Source organism: Strix uralensis, chromosome 34 (genome assembly GCF_047716275.1).
Source record: "Strix uralensis isolate ZFMK-TIS-50842 chromosome 34, bStrUra1, whole genome shotgun sequence".
NCBI lineage: Eukaryota > Metazoa > Chordata > Aves > Strigiformes > Strigidae > Strix > Strix uralensis.
Genome location: NC_134005.1, coordinates 2,095,909 through 2,112,422, shown reverse-complemented (window position 1 = coordinate 2,112,422; position 16,514 = coordinate 2,095,909). Strand labels below are relative to the sequence as shown.

The window sequence follows — 16,514 nt, the reverse complement described above, 5'->3', positions numbered from 1 at the left end:
TACACCTCAAGCACCAAAAAACAGGCCCATAATGAATATAATTACTGTTCCCCTTAGAAAAAGGCTCACGGCCATGCCTGTCCGTGGAGCACAGGTGCTGCTTTCAGAACACTGCCGGTCTCACACCTAGCTGGGCAGAACTAGCTCATTAAGCAACACTTGTCATTTGGAGATGCAGCCAGCAAACCACGTGCAAGGCAGCGTGGTGCTGGATGCACGAGGAGAGACGACGACCTGCAAGGAAAGCGCCGATACCTGGCTGTGAGGAGCAGCACCGACACCGCCTTGCCAACACCGCACACGTCCACCACCAGTGCCAGCTTGTAGCTCTTCACAGTGTTGGAACACAGGGTGACCTGGGGGAAGAGAAGAGCATCAAACACTTCATCACTCCCAAAAGCCATCGTCCACGTGTGCTGTCCTCCGGTTCTCGTTCCACGGGCAGGAAAGGGAGGATTTTGCCCTAACTCTTCTGCTGGTCCATGTACAGAGCACAGTTGCTGGGAGTAACAAAAGCCTTCTGACAAATCTGCTTTGTTAAATACACCTTGCACTTACCAGGGCATACGTAAGCACGATTAGATTAATGCTCTACTCACCACTGTATTAAAATTAAGGGACTAATTTTTAATCTCAACTACAACAGCACAAATCCAGAGGCAATCTGTTGACTTCAACATTCAGCTTTACACTGGGAAGCTGAGGGCAAAATGCAGCCCAGCAGGTGCTGTGCAGTTCATGGCTGCCAGAGCTTCTCCAGTCCCCACTGGAGATCACCGCAGTGAATACAACTCATTCTGCTCACCAGGAGAGGAGAAATAAGACCGGGAAGAAAAGCAAACTGCTTTATACAATGACATCTCTCTTTTTAACAGCCACCTTCTGTCCTCATCCTTCCTCTGCCCACTTTAAATCAAAGAAACTGCTCAAAGCAGCTCTCAAAAACATATGAATGGCTTCTGTCCTTGACCATATGGTACATGATCTTCAGCTTACAATTTTGGAAACAAAGCAGTGGTCCTTCAGAAAAGCCCCGGGGTAACGCAGCTAACAAAAGCCTAACACTAGTGCAGGTATCTTACCCGCGTTATGCTCAACGCTAGCGGTGCTAAAGCCCTCTCATCCCTCAGAGAGGCTCCAGCTCCACCCGCCGAGCACGTATGGCCGGACTCTTCCCATACCTGGATATCCAGGAATCCCAGGGGGCAGATGGTCCCTCTGCGGGGCTTTATGGTAAATTCGGTTGGCCTGAGGCGAGGTTGGGCTCCCTTTCTCCGGAGTAGGCGAGTGTTGTCTGACATCTGAACAGAACTGCTGACACTGGGCTCTCCCAAGCCGTCCCCAGGAATGCGAAGGTTGAAGGTCAGGGGCACCAAGGAGGTGTTAGTGAGGCGACACGACAAGGTGTGAGGAAAGCCTGGGAAAATGACACAAATATGAATTTATGCACCAACTGTCCTGTGATTCCTGGTGTGAATAGCCTGTTATGATAAAACTGGGTTTGGAGTTTAGCTCTTTTCAATCTGAAGTACAGCTAACTGAGAAGCTACGCAAGGAATTAATTGTCACTTAAGTTCCCTTTTACGCTGATGACAGAGATTGCTTCCTTGGAAACGCCCACTCTTAGCGATGCTGAACACCACAAGTTTCTCTCTCTCTAACTGTGAGGAGCTCTCTCACCCGCCCCCAAATCAGCACCAATTAGTTCTCACTTACAAGTGTCCATCCAGACAGACCATTTATTCTAAAAATTCAACCCGTAAAATGCCCTGTGAACTCTGCAAACACTCCTACAGTTTTCAGTATATAAAGTCATCGAGGAGAAGCTACAGTAAAAGAAAGGAAGGATGAAATTGGGAACGACAGCGTGATGCAAAGCACTCTAACGCAGTTTCTCTAGGCAGGATCCTTAAGGCATCTCCTGTCTGGGGCTACCAGCCTGAGCACATGACAACTCCCAGCCCACCGCACTGGAGGCAAACCTGATGCTTGCTCAGAAATCAGCAGGAGCCATGTTCCACCTTCCCTAACGAATGGGACATGGCTTCCACACTGCACACTGGCCCGCAAAGCTCGACATCACTTTAGCTGTGATACTCGCCTTCCCTCATGGAAAACCAGCGACACAACCACACCTGGTGGGGTGTTCTGCAGAGACCTGCTCTGGCGTGGACATCTGGCTTGGCTGGCCAGCTCTGTGAGAAGGAGACATCTCCCGTGGCCTGCTTACCAAGCGTCATTTGAATACAGACGGGGAGGAAAACCAACTGCAGCCACAGCAGGGAGTTTCTCCATGTCCAACACCAGTGCCCACTGCCCACCTCCAGCAGTTACTCCAGCAGGGAGGCAGGAGGGGCACAAAAAGGACAAACACAGACTTCACAGTCCCAAACGAGACCAAAGTCGCCAGATGCAGGTCAACAGTCAGCAGCACAGTTAAAAGAAGCAAAAATACAATAGCTGCCTTCAGCTGAAAAGGTCTTATTAATGAAATGAGATTAAGGAGGATGAATCTCCTATTACATAACCACATTTCTGCCTGGTGTGTTTCTTGTTGTTTTATTCAAAAGAAAAAAAAGAAGTGGCAGAGTGGTGATGGAGGGAGGGGAGAAGCGGCTCAGGAAAGGTAATGAGTCTTCTTAAAAAGTCCATGAACAGCTTGAAAACACAGAGGCATCCTGGGCACAGAATGATAATGGCCCTTCAATCAATCCACAATTGATTTCACATTTAAACTGCAGATCATCTCAGTAAAAAGCCTTTTGTGAGACTGAGATGGAGAACCAGAATCTGCGATTCAACGGAGACGCTCTGGATGCTCAGCCCCCGGCTCTGTCAGCAGAGCTGGGCTTGTGGTGGGGAAGGAGGAGCCCATGGTCCGAGGACATCAGTGCCTGATTCAGAGCTACTGCTTGGGCATGTGACCTGGTGGGTGACGACGAGGGGCCCCCACAGCGTTAATTAACATCTCACACTAAAGGTCAGGCAGGTAAATGGTATCCTTGCCTTGCAACAGGAACATTTACCCAGAGCGGCTACAGGCCAGTATGTGGCTTAAACTCCCTTCTGCTGCAGTCCCGTCCCCTGGGCCCTTCTGGGACAAGGACTTTCACAGTCATTCTGCTGCCAAGGATTGGGAGATGGGGGCTGAACAGACTATGAGGACACCAGAAATTACTGACTTTCTATTCCTTCGGTCCTATTTGATCTCACGATGGCACAAGACCGCCTAAGCAACCAGCAGCCCTGGCTTTAACGCCCTGAAGGCTGCTATGGAGGAACACAAGTGACAGATGGTCTTATGTTAAAGTGCTCCATTTTGGTAATTCACAGAGCTCTCAACCCATGGCCCAAGCCCAGGGCACACTCACCAAAGGAGACATCACCAAAGTGGAGGGCAGGGACGTCGAAATGAAAACTCGGTCCAATGACACAGCCCCTGCAAGGACAAAGACAGGCAGAGGAGGCGTTGGCTCAGTTAGAGAGAATGGCAAAGCGTTCAGCTTTCCTTACCGCTCGGGTGGGTAAAAGCTGCTCTCGGAACCACGGTGGGTTTCAAATCAACCTGCCACTCCTGTGCTCGGCACAGCACCCATGTGGACAGCAGGCAGCCAAAGCAAAGTGGTCAGCAGCCAACAGCTGCTGCCGAGGCTCAGGGCACCACGGCAGGGTGTGCCCCCACGCTGCTGCTGGCCCCATGAAGGTCCCTGAACAAGTGATGGCTCTGTGCCTCGGTTTCCCCACCCGTAATGTGATGGACAGAGGGTTCCACACAAAAGGGGACTCCCAGCCACAGGTTCCCTGCTTTGGTATTTCTTAGCTGGAACTGGTGTTTCCATGGCGTATATGAACACCTTTCTCAGAAGACCTGATCCACACAATCATTACACATGCAGGACTTTGAGGCATGAATCCAGGGGAGCCCCAAACATCCATTGAGAAGAGCAGCAACAGTTCTACACAGCGGACAGTTGAATCTGAGGGAAGTATCAGCTTGTCACCAGTGCACCAGCTGACACATCCAAGAGCAACAGTCTTAAACCGCCGAACACGGGTGTCCTGAACCCACCACACCACCTCGCCCATCCTTAAACTCAGCAGACAGGCTCCAAACTCCAAAACTCACTCACATCCACTGAAATCAGGACTTGAAGCTGCGCAACATTCATTAATTGACTTCATGGTTGATGACAATCAATGTCAGCTCTGCCTCAGTTAAAAATCAAGGGCCGCAGTGAACAGTGCCTTCTCATTTTATTCACAGGACTGCCACTGTCATTGTCCACATGTTCTGCACATGAACAGACCCCAGCATCCCGCAGGAGGGACCTGCGTCCATCCGTGCTGTCCCATTTCCAGCATCCCTTTCCAAACACCAAAGAAACAAGCATCCAGCACCTCGTAAGGTTGGTTTCCAAGTAACGAATAATCACCTATGGTCTTGGCACCTTCCGACTGCACAGTCAAAGAGCACTCAACAACTGACTTTCAGGAGTTTCAATCCAACACTACTTCTCAATTCTTGCAGCTGAATCAGCTCCTAAGAATGAGCCAGGTACCAAATCCCTGCTGATGGTGAAGTTCCTTCTCCAGGGACCTCACATAACCAGACTTGACCTCCCAAGCCCTAACAGCTTACTCTAGACGGAGCAAAGGGAGCAGACACACTTTCTGTCACAGCATTTGCCAGGAGACGATGGAAAACTACCTCCAAACCAGCCACGACTGGGGATGACACCAGGAAACTGCCAAGGCTGAGCCTTGCCAGGCAAGTGGGGAAATGACTGCCATTTCTGCTGAGTGCACCGAATCTGTGCTCTAGGAAGTTAAACTGGAATGACTGCCCAGAAGGCTCAGCCAAGGAGCCAACCCAGAGCTGATAACAGTACAGCTTGCAAGAGAATAGGGGAAAAGGCAGTGGTTTTGGCAACAACTGTGTTTTACAGTAGCATTAAGTAATGCATGCGTGAAGGGAGATCAAGGTCCTGGCAGAGTAGGAAGGATAACACAAGGCGGGAGAGGAACGGCTTGAACTCTCATCCCCGTTCCTTCCTTTGCAGCCCAGTGTCCCACCAGCCAGCTCGCCTCCGTTCAAAAGAGCCAGAAGCTTTTCTCCATGGAGGACGAAATCCAGTGCACAAAAGCTTCCGAAGAGGGAGGCTCAGCTGGAGCTGGTGGGTGGACATCTCAAGGGCATTTGAAAACAAACAGCTTGAGCTGTCGGGCTGGAGAATGACAGAAGGGCTGGAGAGGGATCCTTGAAAAAGGCAAGACAGAGCTCAAGGAGGCAGATGCCATCTCAGGGAGGAGAGGACTGCAATGGGAATTGCTGCTGAGGGACAGCTGCATGGGAGCAGCAGGTGTGCTGGGGTGCCATCAGATGGGCTGCATAGGAGCCACCATCCAGGGAGGAGGAGTACAAGGATGGGGAAGAAATAAATAAAAAAGGACCAGCAATCCTCTTTCACTGAGACAGAAGGTCTGCACTGAGCCCAGGGGGGTGCTGGCCAAACAGGGCAGAGAGTGGCCACAGAGAAGGGGAGGGCGTGCTGGGCACTGGGAGCCAGGGCATCACTGGGGAAAAAAGGACCACTTCATTTGGCTGTGGGGAAGCCAAAACACAACCATCCCTCCGACAGCTCCTTCCTTCCTTCCCCAGGAGCAAGGGCACTGCGGGGCAGAGGCAGCAGGCACTGTCCAAGCAGTGCTGTATTCTACCTGTGATAAGTGCAGCCTTACCAGCAAAACCTGCCCTTGCTCAAGGAGAAAGCTGCTCATGCAATAACACCCCGTGACCAATTTGGGGGAGGGACAGAGGAGAATAAATTATTTGATTGTGAAATGTTCCCTCTTGATTTCCAAAAAAAGCAGCACTTTCCCTCCAAACACAAAGCCAACGTAATTGTTTCTCTACTGAGGTCAACAGACCTACTCACCACTCTTCTCTTGCAAAGTAATACCCTTTTTGTTCTTTTTTATCCATTTCCCTCACCTTATTGGTAAAGTCGACCGCAGATTCCTCCCATTGCTTTACTGCCTTTGTCTAGTGCCTCCCAGCAGCAGCAGCCCAGGAAGCTGGTTGCTGAGGAGGCACAGCCAGCCCCACAGCTCCAGAGCACCCAGCACCAGCCTTCCTGCCTACACCACGTCATCCCACCAGCCCGTCGTTAAAGACCAGCTGGGACAAGTTTGCATGCTGCTGCAGTCCTGAGAAGTGAGCTTTGCCTCTCCTGTCATCAGCTTTTTTTCTCCTTCTCCCCTTTGCTTGGTGAGGATTATCTTTTGCCGTGGCACCAGCCCACGGGATGATGCCCGAGTCCGTGTGACAGCACCTGCCGCAGAGCTCCCCGTCTCCCGCGTCAGCACTGCTCTGGCTGCAGAGAGGAGGTACCACAGCGCTGGCTGCACAAGAGGACAGCTTGTCCCAACCCATGAGCATGAGAGGTGATGCTGAGGCTGCTGCTACCCATTTGGGATGGATTATTAACAGAGGATTTTAAAAACACTGCCTCTCTGCAGTCACCCAGGCTGGCCCATTCCCAAAGCCCTGCTGGCCTTGCTGTGTGTTCAGGGGGGGTGGCCCAGGCCATCTACCGCCCAAAGCTGATGCCAACCCACTGCCTGCCGTGGCCCAAGGGGGAATGAGCTACCTGTAGGAAGGAGTCACTCCAGCTCCTGGGTACCCGGACTGGGCAGCAGGCATCTCCACACCTTTCCTGTACCGCCTCCAGTCAAACTGTTTTCCAGCATGGGTAGTCACTTAAAGCCCCGGGGCCCTCACACAGAGACGTGTGAGAACCTACTGCTGCCAAATTCTGTGCAAACAGCGTCCTGGAAAGTCACAGAGCCACCCGCCTCAACCATGAAGGCAAAGCTGCTTCCCAGAGGAACCCAAGACTTTGAAAGTTAAACTGGGTATTGAGAGCACAGGAGGCATGGTCACAGGTGGCAGCAGGTCGAGGGAGCTGATCCTGCCCCTCTACTCCACTCTGGTGAGACCCCCCCTGCAGTGCTGTGTCTAGCTCTGGGGTCCTCAGCACACGAAAGACATGGACCTGTTGGAGTGGGTCCAGAGGAGGCCACAAGAATGATCAGAGGGATGGAACACCTTTCCTGTGAGGACAGGCTGAGAGAGTTGGGGTTCTTCAGCCTGGAGAAGAGAAGGCTCCGGGGAGACCTTACTGTGGCCTTTCAACACTTCAGGGGGGCTTATAAGAAAGATTTGAACTGGATTTTTAGTAGGACCTGTCATAATAAGACAAGGGGTAATGGTTTTAAACTTAAAGAGGGAAGAGTCAGACTAGTTATAAAGGAAAAAATATTTTACAGTGAGGGTGGTAAGACACTGGCACAGGTTGCCCAGAGCAGTGGTAGATGCCCCATCCCTGGAAACATCCAAGGTCAGGTTGGACGGGGCTCTGAACAACCTGATCGAGTCGATGACGTCCCTGCGCATTGCAGAGGGGTTGGGCTAAATGACCTTTAAAGGTCCCTTCCAACACAAACTATTCTACAATTCTATGATTTCCTCTCGCAGACAATTACACTTCGTTTGCTGCTGCAACTGCAAGGTTCAAACTGAAGTCAAGATTAAAAAGCCTTGGGTCTTAGTGTGGGGATGCTAGGATCCAAGCCAAGACTAAGACCTTAGACAACACCTTTTTTTCTCTGTTCCATCCTAAAATGAGGTAGGTGGGAGATGATTACCCAGAGACAGCTACAGATGTGCCCACCAAGCTCCTATAACCCTCCTCACCTGATAGTCAAGGTCACAGGCTCAGGGGATCCATTCACACTGAACCTGAATTCTTCTGTGAACTCCCCCAGGATGGTGGAACTGAAGGAGATCCGGATGACTTGCAGCCCGTCCGGCAAAATGATGCCCTCCTGGGGGAGGAAGGTGAAGCAGGAGCCCAGAGCTGTAGCTGGAGGGACCAAGTTGAAGACAGCGTCGATGGCTCCTTTGTTAAACAGGACCACCTGCAGCAGCAAGAAAGCAAAAGGGAAATACATAAGGAATCTTCCTTCCTTACAGAAGGCTGATTTGTCTTCTGATTAAGCAATTAACGTCTGTAAAAAGCAGAAGATGCTGTGTGCTGCTGCTTGGCAGAAGCCAAAGAAAATGCAACAGGACAAGTTCTGCCTTTGGGTTTTTCATACAAAGCAGTGACAGCTTCATAGAAACAGTCACTCGGGATTTATTCCACTGACACAGAGCAGCCCACTTCCACTTGCAGTGCAGAGGAGCTGCTCAGCATCACCAAGTCGATGCAGACCTGTCCCTAAGAGCAAGGAAGGGCAGCTGCAGCATTACTAGTGAATCATCACACAACTGATTCTGCTCCCGACGAGTCCGATCCTGCCGAGGGCAGAACACGCTGCAGCCAACAAGTTTACTGCATGTAGAAGACACCTCAGGGCAGCACTATAACCAACTTCAGAAGCACTCCCCAACTCTGCTATGGTATGTAATTTAGTTTTCTTAATTTTTCTTTAATGGGATACTTTCTTAGTCTTTGCTCAAACAGACGTGTCAGGAAAGGATGAGCGTGCGGTGCACAGCAGCTCCATCTATTCCAAAGAATTTCTCTTTCCTAAATATTCACAGCCACCATCTAAGACTTTACCATTATCAGAATAAACTGCAAATTTAGAACTAAGCCGTATTTTGTTGAACACTTGAGAGATCTACTGCCTCGATCAAGTGACACAATCCCGCAGCACTTGTTGAGAGTCAGCTCTTCTCATGTTGGGCGAGAAATGCCCACAGCTGCTGCGAGTACCAGCACGCTGTCAGGCACCAACAACCCCCCCGAAGCAAAGCGGTAAAGGTTCTGATTGCTGCAGGGTGAAATCCTGCCATTTCCATGGACTTAACTATCTGCTTTGGATTTCTTTTCCCTAATTTTTGTCCTTGTAAAACTTGGTAGAAAAATTGAGACAGAAGCAGAGAGATGTCCCTTATTTTTTAATTTTGCAGCTGCTGTTAAAATTATTCACGTATTCAAGCTCTGCAAGGGTAACCTGAAAACTACTCTCTCCTCTCTTGTCTTTTACACCTTTTACACCTCAGTTACAAATTCCAACGCTGAGCTGAGGTTTACCTCCAGTCTAGCTGCTTAGTACAGCACTAACAGTATCATCTACTTAGTCACATTTTCTCAAGTCATGAAAATAATAAAACGATAATCAATAAAGTATCACCATTACAGATGCATAGAGAGCACAATATTTGGTAAGAAAACACCCTAATGTGTCCTTCCCTGCCACAGTCAAGCTTTTGAAAGTATTGCCTCATTTTCTACCTCTTTCAGTTGCCCTATCTTATTTTTTTGCAGAAGACTTGACACCATTGGCAGGGGGAGGCAAATGTGTAGAAAATTCCTTTGCTTCATTTCCAGAAATGCTTTGCTCTTCATAGAGATGCAGCAAATCTGAAAAGTGGCGAGAGACCTGTCAGCAAGGGAAAGCACTCCCAGTCCCGTTGCAGGACACAGCTCTGAGCCAGAGGCTTGCACAGCTTTCCTCCAACTCCCAGGAACCGGCAGCACGCACTTAACCGAAACCTGGCTGCAGTGGACTGGAGTTCAAACACAGTAAATTTGTTCCAGCTGCTTTTTAACAGCCTGTGTACAAAGGTGCATTGCATCCAGGGCTGAAACAAAAGCCTCTGAATATTTATCTTTTTGTCCCAGTGTTGCTTTCATGTGTCAAGGGGGTATTTTTTCACATGAAGCCTCCCAGCTGATCTCCAAGGAAGGTTGCCAAAAAGCAGGGATTAAGACTTCACAAACAACATATGCACCTTTCAGATCCCGTCAAAAGTATCCAGATTCTGGGAAAGCCCCCGAATTTGACTAGTATGTCAAATACTCCCTGCTCACAACGACCCGAGTTGCCAGAAATCCCACAGGTCCATGAGGCTCACTGCTGCCCTGGGAGCCATCAGGATCCCCCCCAGCCCCTCAGAATCCCGACTGCTCACCTCATAGCTGTGCTCTAATCCAACGAAAACCTTCCCGATGTCCAGCTGCTCAAAGCTGAAGCGGAGCCGAGGCCCTATGCCTTCCCCTTTGATGCGCAGGGGCAGCCTGGTCTCGCGGCCTGGGGAGAGATTTCCACTTCAGTACAGTAATTCCCTCTGTTGTCCTGGACTGTCCAGGCTGCCTCAGTGCTAATCCCTGACTCGGGGCTGGATGGGACCAGCTCTAGGTGCTCCAGGAGGAGATACAGGACTCTTCCCTTCCCTCAGGAGACGTGCCTTGGGGCTGGCTTCTAACCAACCCCTCAGGCTGGTTTCTCATTTAGCCATCAGTTTGCACCCTGAAAAAGCGATGCTGAGTTTAAAACACAATCTCTGAATTTCTTCCCATGTGCTTAGATGAGCTCTGAAATCCATTCAGTGAAGGCACAAAGCTCATGAAACAGAACTGAAGATAAAAATACGCCATCTATACTGATGCAATCGGAGACGAGCACAGGAGCAGAGAAGTACGAGCCCAGGCAAGGCGAAGCTCCCTGCTAAGGGCGGTATGCACATCTGAGAGCTGCCTCCAGCAGGCAGAGCAGCTCAGCCACTGCCCGTGCCTGACACACAGCTCCGTGCCCGGGGCTCCGGGGCTCCCCTCCTGCAGCGGCACCTAAATAAGACAGGGCTTTGGGATCTCCAGAGAGAAGCTCTCACCTATGCCCGCCATGATACCGAGAGCTCAGCTTTGTAAAGACACCTTACCTGAAGCACGCTGAACAGTTATGGAAAACCTCACTGCTGAGGTCAGAGAAGCCATAAACATACTGCTAATACACACACTCCTTGCTGCAAAGGAACTGAGACTGCAAGGCTTACAGCTAAACTCTAAGATGCTCATTTTCTTCCATAAGCCTGCTAAGCTGACAGTGTGGGATCTTTGTCTGAAGGATGCTCTGACCCACTGGAGCAGCCTCAAGTGCCTGAATCCTGGCCACTGTAGCTCTTTGGCCTCTACAGGCACCTGGCAGCAGAGCAAATGCTGGCAAACCCACGGCATGAAAACTTATCCCTTCACTGCCTTGGCTGTTCTGGGATCGGTGATCCAGGCTTGTAGCCACACATCCTGAGGGCTGGCCTTGGACAGGAGACCACCTGGAAACCGCAGGGACAGTGGGCGCGTGCCAGCACCCTGCTGACCACCGACCCTTCCTACCAACTACACGAGAACCGAGTGGGCTGCAAGACTACTTGCGCCTCCACTGTGGGCAACAGAAGCAGGAGAAAGGAGCCGTACCTGAGATGTCGCAGTAGACTGTTTGTTGATAGACTCTGGCTTCTCGGGGTCTAAAGATCACATTAATTTCAGCTGAGGAATTTGGCCAGATATCTCCCTCCTGAAACAGAAGGAGACAGCAAACCATTTATCTTCAAACACCACATTTCTTGTTTTCAACCACAGCCCTGTAGCCTTCGTTTAGAGCATCAATGAAGAGCGGGGAACAAGCAACACTTATCAACAAAATTTATGGGAGTTTGGAAGGAGCTGCGAAAAAACTTTCTAAGTCTCTTACCTTTACTGGCATCTGGTAGAGGCGTTTTGTTAAATTAGGGCTATAATGAAGCAACCGAACTGGCTCACACTCCAGTAGCACCTCAGGAGCCAGCGGTCTGCCTGGGCTACGTGTTCTCTATAGGATGGCAGTTGAGTCAGAGCATGGAGAACCACCACGGATGGTAACCAGGACAGATGTAAAACTACGCAGTGCTGTGAACATGGTATTGCAACACTTCTGGCTGAAACACTTCTGGCCTCAGACAGGCTGCAACTGGCAGGTGGCATAAAATACAGATGGTGGATGTATGATGGTACAGCACAACCACTCCAGCTGTCGTACCCTGGCTTTGCTACAGCATAAAGCAAAGTGATACGGGAGGGGATGGCACACCGTGACTCACAGCTACACAAGTGGTCTCTCTGCAAGAGCCCAACCGTAAATACATGCAGATCCTATTTCTCCCTCAGCCCCTAAATAATGAGAATCTGCTACATCTCCACCAGTCTGAGTAAGAAAAAGCTGGTCTTGAAAAGCTGGGCACCACCAACTGCTGGCCAAATCACCCGCTTTGCTTTGCAGAGGGGGAAGGCAATGGAAGGAAATCACTGCTCAAAGCAGTCAAAGAAACAAAAGGCAGAGCTGGAAAAAGAAGTACTAAAATGACACTCAAAGTGCACCCTGTCAGCTCAGGGCACTTAGGAGAAAGGCAGTGCCAAAGCCAACATCTGCCTCTTTCCATAAATAACTGAACGCACAGGGAGCTGTGCGATGGACCACGGCTCCCACTGGAGATGGTGCCTTCCGCCAAAAACCAAAGTGCTCTGCAGTAGCCTCTCATCTGGATGGGGAACAGCTTGGTTCCCCAGCTGAGGTGCAGATTTGCAGCAACAAACAACACTGTTACCTCCTGGCCCAACCTCTGGATCAACAACAGTAGCACCTTCATAACCTGGACATCTTGAAGACCACCTCCATCAGCTCAGAGTTCACACGTGACACTGAGGAGTCACTACCAGGCAAGGACAGGACAGCGATGACTTGTCAAGGTCAGTGTAACAGTAACAAGTCCTTGTCCTCCCTCTCCTCTGGTTGCCATTTCCAAGGAGTCAGCTCCCACGGGTCTGCAATGTGACTTACAGCCGAGCTGTGGCGGGGAGGATGCAGCAAACAGCAAGGACTTTGTCCTTTGGCAGCCACCAGGGCCTCTATCACAGCTGCCTCTGCTGACGTACCATGTGTAGATGCAAAAATAAACCAAATTTGAGATGTGCTCAGAAAGTCAGAGCTGTGTATGAGCTTGTTTCCCACAGGCTTGGACGACTGCTCAAAATGTTCTCGGTCACATGGTAATTCCAAAATCATGCCTCCTCTTTTTTGTTATTATTTTCATCAGCAAGTTAACCCTATACAGACTGAAGTGACCTGCTGCAGCTTCTACAGATTGCAGCACCTGAAAATACTGGCAGCTAATGGTCCACTGGCACAGCAAAGCTTCTGCACAAACCCTGCAAAGCCATCCCACCCAGAAAGCGTTTCCAAGATTACTCTCCCTCCACCAGCTTCTTAACCTCTGGAAGCAATTATTCCTCCAGTCACCTGTTACAAGGGTTTCATTATTTCTGTGGGGAGCTCCCACACATCACGGGTGAGAGGTGGGAAGAAGAGAGCAGCCACTTTTGGCCAGAAGGTCTGAGGCAGCAAGGTCCCATCTCTGGGGGGCCTCTCCAGCAGATTTACATGGCAGTGCAAGAAGGGTGTCTGCCCAAGCTAGAAGTTACAGGGCTGTCACCGGAGAGAAGGCTGTGGAAGCCAGCAGCAGTGGAGTTTTAGATTCTACATTTGGTAAAGAGGAGAAAATACTTACTACCATTTGATGTAAAGACACCCATATGCCAGGGGGAAAGACAGGCACGAGTAAAACTGAATGTGAACCTGATTGTTCCATAAATAACGGAACTAATGGAAATCAAAAGGTTGATAATGCTGGACAATACAGAAGGGGAGAGACTCATGCAGTAGCCCACTTATATTCAGTCCTAGAGCAAACTGTGTAACATTAACACAGCCATTCAGGAAAGGTTTCCACTCGAGAGTTGAGGCCAGGCTACACTTTATGTCCGTATGTCACTACATGGAGCACCAGGACTCGGCGCTGTGGGCAGCCGGACTTCTGGACCTCACCTTAACGCACTTCAGGAGCTCAAGAGCAGGCTAAGCTAGTTGTGGAGACACAGTCCGACTGTAAAGCAGCAGGAGCCCTGGGACACACTCCAAAACCAGCTCTGACACACCACAGGGTGCTCTTAATGCTCAGCTGATCAGCTCCCACTCTCTACAATATTCCCACCACTCTGACACAACCTCTTGGTCACATCATGCTGCTGTCAGCTATAGTGGTGTGAAACTGCAGCTGTGCCAACACTGGTAGCTCTCAGCCTTATATGGGATATAGGAGTAACTGACAAGATGATCCCCTTCCTTGAAAAAAAAAAATAGTTTCACCTATTTTAAAAGGAAGAAGATGTTGAGATTATCCTAGGATTTACTCCAAGATGAAAAGGGATTTTGCATTGCTTGGACAGTGGGCGTTCTTCATCTCAGACCATGCAAATACTCAGAACCAGGGCTCTGGCTGATTGAAGGATATGGGGTTTTGCTTACATAAACAGAAAAAACAAAAAAATTTCCGTACCTATGTGCAATGAAACTCAAAAAGTCCATTTAAACCTGCCAGCCTTGTGTCCAGGCTCACAGATGACACTGGAAGGGAGATTCAGCCGTGGTATCCATCCAGGTTATGTGAAGAGATTGGTATGTCTGTGATCAAACTTGGGTTGAATTTGGCCTCCTTTCCACAGAGGACCATTTCATTTCTCAGGTCAGTATGTGAACTGAGAGTGCTCTGATATCCTTTGTTAATCCCCATACGCTACGTGTAAGCTGTGCCCTTACTCATAATTATCGATAGCTCTCAGCAGTGTAAGGACACTCACGAAGTGCCCTTAATTCATAGCCCTTGCAGCAGAGCTCAGCTTTAGGCAGCCTCTTGCTCTGTCAGGAGCCCACAGAAATGCTTTTTGCAACAAACTTGCAGCCTCACTAGAAACCTGGTGTTTTCTCTCGGCACATCAAGCCAGCTGATGCAGGGACCTGCCAAGTGACCTCAGCCAGGGAGGAGAATGAAGGGAGGTTCTCAGCTATCGCTTACCAGCGGCTCAAGGGTGAACACATCGTCGGAGAAAAGCATGGAGTCTCCTTGCGCCTTTGCCCGCTGGTCCTGGGAGGGGCGGGAGAGAAGGGAACGGCGTTCTCGGAGAGTGGGGTCCACCTTGCACTCCCTCAGACAACGATCCATCTCGTCCCCTTTCTGCCTCTGCAGCCTGCAGCCACGGGGAGAGACAAACCAAACAGATCATTTAATGAGCAACATATTTGCAGAGACTCGTGTGAGCACAGGGGCAGCAAAGCGCTCGGGGAGGAACAGCAGCAGCTCAGCAAGGGGCTGACCCCAAGCCGCGGGGTCCACACAGATCAGATTATCACTTGCTGTTCGCTGGCACAGCACGTAGTTTTACTCCACACTTACAAGCTCAGAAGAGGTTTCTGAAAGCCAGCAGCCCTCGAGAGCCTCCCGGCTCAAAGTCTCTGCCACAGCTGATGGAGAATCCACCAACAACCCCAACTGGCTTTTCCTACCACAGAGCTGCTTGGGGGAGGCAGATCGAGATGAAGGAGCACTCACTGCAGGGCTTCACTGGCAAGGGGAGACGCAGCTGGGTTTCAGCTGCAGGCTACTGGCATCACTCAATTTTCTTCCCCTTTGGACCTGCAGGGATAAGCAAGCTAAATGTGCTCTCTGTGCCCTGTACCGCCTTCCACCAGAGGATCCCAGATCACTGTAAAAGCAAACCAATGAATTCAGGCACCGCATCCCTTTGGTGAAACCAATGGCTTTATATGCATGGAAACAGAGGCCCTGAGAGGGGAAGGGACTTTGCCTCGCATCACCCACTAAAGAAGTCTGGACCAGCATCTCTGAATCCAAACCCCTTGAACCACCTTATCTTTTTCCTCTTTTTGGCCATCTCTGTAGGGCTTTGACGCAGTTAATCTCTCCCTTACTTGGTAGCTGTAGCAGAAATTATTCTAGTGTTTAAAGATCACAACCAAGAGATAAGGGAGCACGGCTACAGAGCAGTTGCTTCCTAGCTGGCATATCGTTGTCCCCTCTGCACGCTCCAGTCCCTGGCCATGAAGAACCAGCAGGTGACAACTCTGGGGGGATGAGTGGAAGGCTCCATCCAGCAGATCGAGGCAATGTAGTATAAACAGGATAGCAATCATCACCCAGCTGAATTCAAATACAGTTCAAAAGGAAATACGGTCATGGACGTTACTAGCTGTACACAGCCAGAGCCTCGGGCCAAGGCTGGCACCAGCGCCAAAACCACTTGCTTTGGCTCGCTCCCCCTGGAGTGCAGTGGGAAATGTTTCTCCATGGCTGACCTACAGCGCTGCGCGTGAGGAGGGCTTCCAGCCACCGATGAGCAACCCTCAACTCAACCTCCATCAGCGGACAATAATTCCACCATTACATCCCAGAAAGTCCTGCAGGAGGGAGACAGAGCAAACCCCTGGATAGACCTTCTAATGATCCAGGTCCTCTGGGGTCACAGCCCAGAGCAGGGTCCTGCACTGCCTCCTCTCATGGAAAAAGTCCTCTCTGCTCTGAGATCTCAGAAGCTTCTCTGACAGCAGGACAGTGGCCTTGGAGCTATGACCATCCCTGAGACTGCAAGTAGGAGGAAAAAAACATCCTGATCAGACTCTAGGACATAATCTGGCATGAGATCAAATGTAATTGGAAAAGAATCAGGTTGAAGTGAACTGTGGGGAAACCTGGTTGCTTCTGAGGGGAAAGAGGGTCCAATCTGAGACAGGCAGGCGAGAGGAGAGCGGTAAAGGAATGGTCCAGGCAAGTGCCCAGA

The 16,514-nt window shown here is 50.3% G+C and overlaps 1 protein-coding gene across 1 annotated transcript in view; it reads right to left on the bottom strand.

Annotated features, from left to right (window-relative positions):
* Positions 1–16,514, bottom strand: part of LOC141936827 (hydrocephalus-inducing protein homolog) — a 99,689-nt gene that overhangs the window by 52,042 nt on the left and 31,133 nt on the right. The window contains exons 10-18 of the mRNA XM_074854149.1: positions 15,924–15,955; positions 15,269–15,280; positions 14,735–14,906; positions 11,265–11,364; positions 9,986–10,104; positions 7,757–7,980; positions 3,372–3,439; positions 1,182–1,417; positions 256–356 (exon numbers count right to left, since the gene is read on the bottom strand). Of these exons, the coding sequence (XP_074710250.1) occupies positions 256–356; positions 1,182–1,417; positions 3,372–3,439; positions 7,757–7,980; positions 9,986–10,104; positions 11,265–11,364; positions 14,735–14,906; positions 15,269–15,280; positions 15,924–15,955 (1,064 nt within the window). The remainder of the gene's footprint in view (positions 1–255; positions 357–1,181; positions 1,418–3,371; positions 3,440–7,756; positions 7,981–9,985; positions 10,105–11,264; positions 11,365–14,734; positions 14,907–15,268; positions 15,281–15,923; positions 15,956–16,514) is intronic.